This window comes from Arachis hypogaea, chromosome 10 (genome assembly GCF_003086295.3).
Source record: "Arachis hypogaea cultivar Tifrunner chromosome 10, arahy.Tifrunner.gnm2.J5K5, whole genome shotgun sequence".
Classification (NCBI taxonomy): Eukaryota; Viridiplantae; Streptophyta; class Magnoliopsida; order Fabales; family Fabaceae; genus Arachis; species Arachis hypogaea.
The window spans coordinates 76,500,329-76,502,979 of NC_092045.1; the positions used below are offsets into that span (position 1 = coordinate 76,500,329).

The 2,651-nt window shown below is 41.2% G+C and overlaps 1 protein-coding gene across 1 annotated transcript; it reads right to left on the bottom strand.

Annotated features, from left to right (window-relative positions):
• Window positions 1-807: 807 nt before the first annotated feature.
• On the bottom strand, window positions 808-2,440 carry LOC112715713 (uncharacterized). Its single transcript, XM_025767526.3, has one exon. The coding sequence runs from the start codon at window positions 1,992-1,994 to the stop codon at window positions 1,080-1,082; it is 915 nt and encodes a 304-aa protein (XP_025623311.1). The 5' UTR covers window positions 1,995-2,440; the 3' UTR covers window positions 808-1,079.
• Between the last annotated feature and the right edge of the window lie 211 nt (window positions 2,441-2,651).

Genomic DNA, 2,651 nt, shown 5'->3' on the forward strand with positions numbered 1-2,651 from the left:
ACCAGGTGAAAATTATCTCATTCATTCCATTTTATTTAATCTAAACGTATCCGATTTCCACTGCCGTTTCAAAATTCCTCTAAACCGGTTGCATATTTTAGTATTTTACCATTCAAGGGATCTTTTTAAGCCTTCTAGTATTGAACTTGTCTCCAAATCTCCAATATTAATGTATACATTATACAATATAACATATCCAGCATGGTTTAGAGATAGAAATGAGGAGAACAAGGCAAAATACTAAAAACAACACATAAAAAATAAAAAATAGAGAAATAAAATTTTGTATTTTTATGTTCTTTAAGTGATAAACTAAAACAAATTATAAAAATCTAATTTATTAAAATTTTTTTATTCAAAAACTTTGAGACAAAAAATATAATAATAAAAAATATAATTATAAAAAATTAACAAAAATAATAAGAAAAAATTAAAAAAAAGTTGTCGGCTTGTTAGTATCACTCTGTATTTTCTGCTAGGATGGACATCCATATTTTCTGTATCAAATACGATTTTATACTTCTATGTCTCTGTCCCGAGACAATTCACTTTTACACCTCAAAGTTCAAACCCTTCCCTTCCCTATCTTGTCCTACAAAATCAAAACTTCAGACAGCCCTTAAAATGGAGCAATTTCAGAAGACCTATACTTAAAATAGCCACAAATTCGCAAGGAAGAAATTCCCCAGATGATTACCGATATATGCGTTGCCCTAAACAACAATGGAATTGGAACAAGCTCTCCAGAAGCACATACTAGAATGTAACAGTGACAATAGACACAGCGATGAAAGGTGCAAACACGGATTTTGAAACCAAATCATGTAATCCACATAGATAGTTACACAGAAAACAGTAAAATTCTATATACCGGTTGTATATATATTGTAATGGCCTTATTAACACCAACCAGAAGCAGAAGCTTAAACTCCCACTTTATTATCCCCCCAATCCCAAAAGCTAAAGTCATAGTTTACTTACATGTACAAAAATGTTGGCATCAATTCCCATATCTATAAATAAAGAGAAACTCTCAACACAACCCCAAAATTAAGAAAACAAAAAGAAAATGTCATCAATCAAGGTTTGATGGAATCAGCACTAACCCATGTCCAATAATGCTTCTTAACAGACACAGCTTTATCCGCGAGATTCTTCTCTTCAGAAGCCCCATACTCCTCAACCTCATAGGTGCAGAAATCACCCTCAGGCAACCCTTCCACGGTGGCACACACCGTGTGAAGCACATAGCAACCGGGCAAACCCGGATACGAATCCGAAACCTTCTCCTCCACCCTCATCTCGTACGAATTTGGATCGATCCGAACAATGTCCTCCACCTCAATAACCCCAGCTTCTCCACCACCGATGATGACGGAGCCAAGCTCTTCCCTAATTGCCCTCACGGCGGCGGATTCGGGATCTTCGTTGGGCTTCATCTTCTCCGACAAAGGCCGGCCACGCTTCCTAACGTTGCCATCGGAGAGCTCCTGGTACGCCTCCACGAGAAACTTGCCGTGTTTCCCGGCGACGCGGACGGTGACGACCTGAACGGTGCGAATCGGAGGTGTGGAATCGGCAAGGGAGGTTTCACCCTCTGCGAGCTCGAGCCATAGGTTATGGACGTTCTTGGTTCCAGGCTTGATTCCCCATGAGGCGAACGAATCGGAGGGCAAACGCGGTTTCAGCCAGTCGGAGAGGGACTGAGGGGACGCGAAGTTGTGGCGGCGAGGGAGGAGAAAAAGAGAGGGTGTCGATGGTGGTGATGACGTGGCAGAATGGGACATGGCGGGGATTTTTAGGAATCGGCGTGGGTTGAGAGGGAAAGAGAGGAAGGGGCACCTTGTGGCGGTTATGCTATGAGATTTGGATGTCGATGACGTGAATAGGAGGCAGACGGAGAGGGCTGTGAGGAAGAGATCTGGCAGCGACGGAAGCCCGACCACCAGGTTGTCTTGGAGGCTGGTCAGTGGCTGCTGCGGCGGCGGTGACATTTCAGCCCTGGTTCTGGTTGATCTTCCCCGGGACAATTTCGTAATTTTTGTTAGATTGCGTTATATACATGTTGTAATGGTGGAACTGGAATAGAATGAAGAAAGAATAGGGGTTTGGGTTTGGGTTGTGGGCTGGGTTTGGTAAAAATGGTTTGGAATTTGGATTAGAGGGTGTATGAGAGGTGGGGAATGGATTTATGATTTAAGATTAGAATGAGATTTTATTTTGGTTTATTATATTCATTCGTTTTTCCCTGCTTTGCTTCTGGCTACTCTCTTTCCTACGTACGTGGCTTCTCTAGTTTTCATTCACTTCATTTTCACCGTGCTCTTTTTTTTTTTTTTTGGGGGGGGTTTGGGGTATTATAGAAGTACAAAGTGAATCATCCTCTCAAGCAAACGAGCTTTATTTCTATCTTTCAGTAATTATTAAATCTCAAAAAAATACTTAAGGGATAACCATCCTCATTCAGTCATTCTTCTCTATCTGTGTCCACTTGTGTTGATATTTTCACCGTGCTCTGCTCACTACTTGTGGTTAGCATTTGTTTTTGGGGGCCCACTCAATTTTTGGCATTTCTTGGACTTTACTAGTGGATGCTAAACCTTGAAGTGCACAGGCCCAATATGGACGTGAAATGACGAATTTCTCATCAG

Bases quoted from the DNA above. Each gene is read 5' to 3' on its own strand.
- LOC112715713 (XM_025767526.3), bottom strand. From the start codon at position 1,994: ATGTCACCGCCGCCGCAGCAGCCACTGACCAGCCTCCAAGACAACCTG.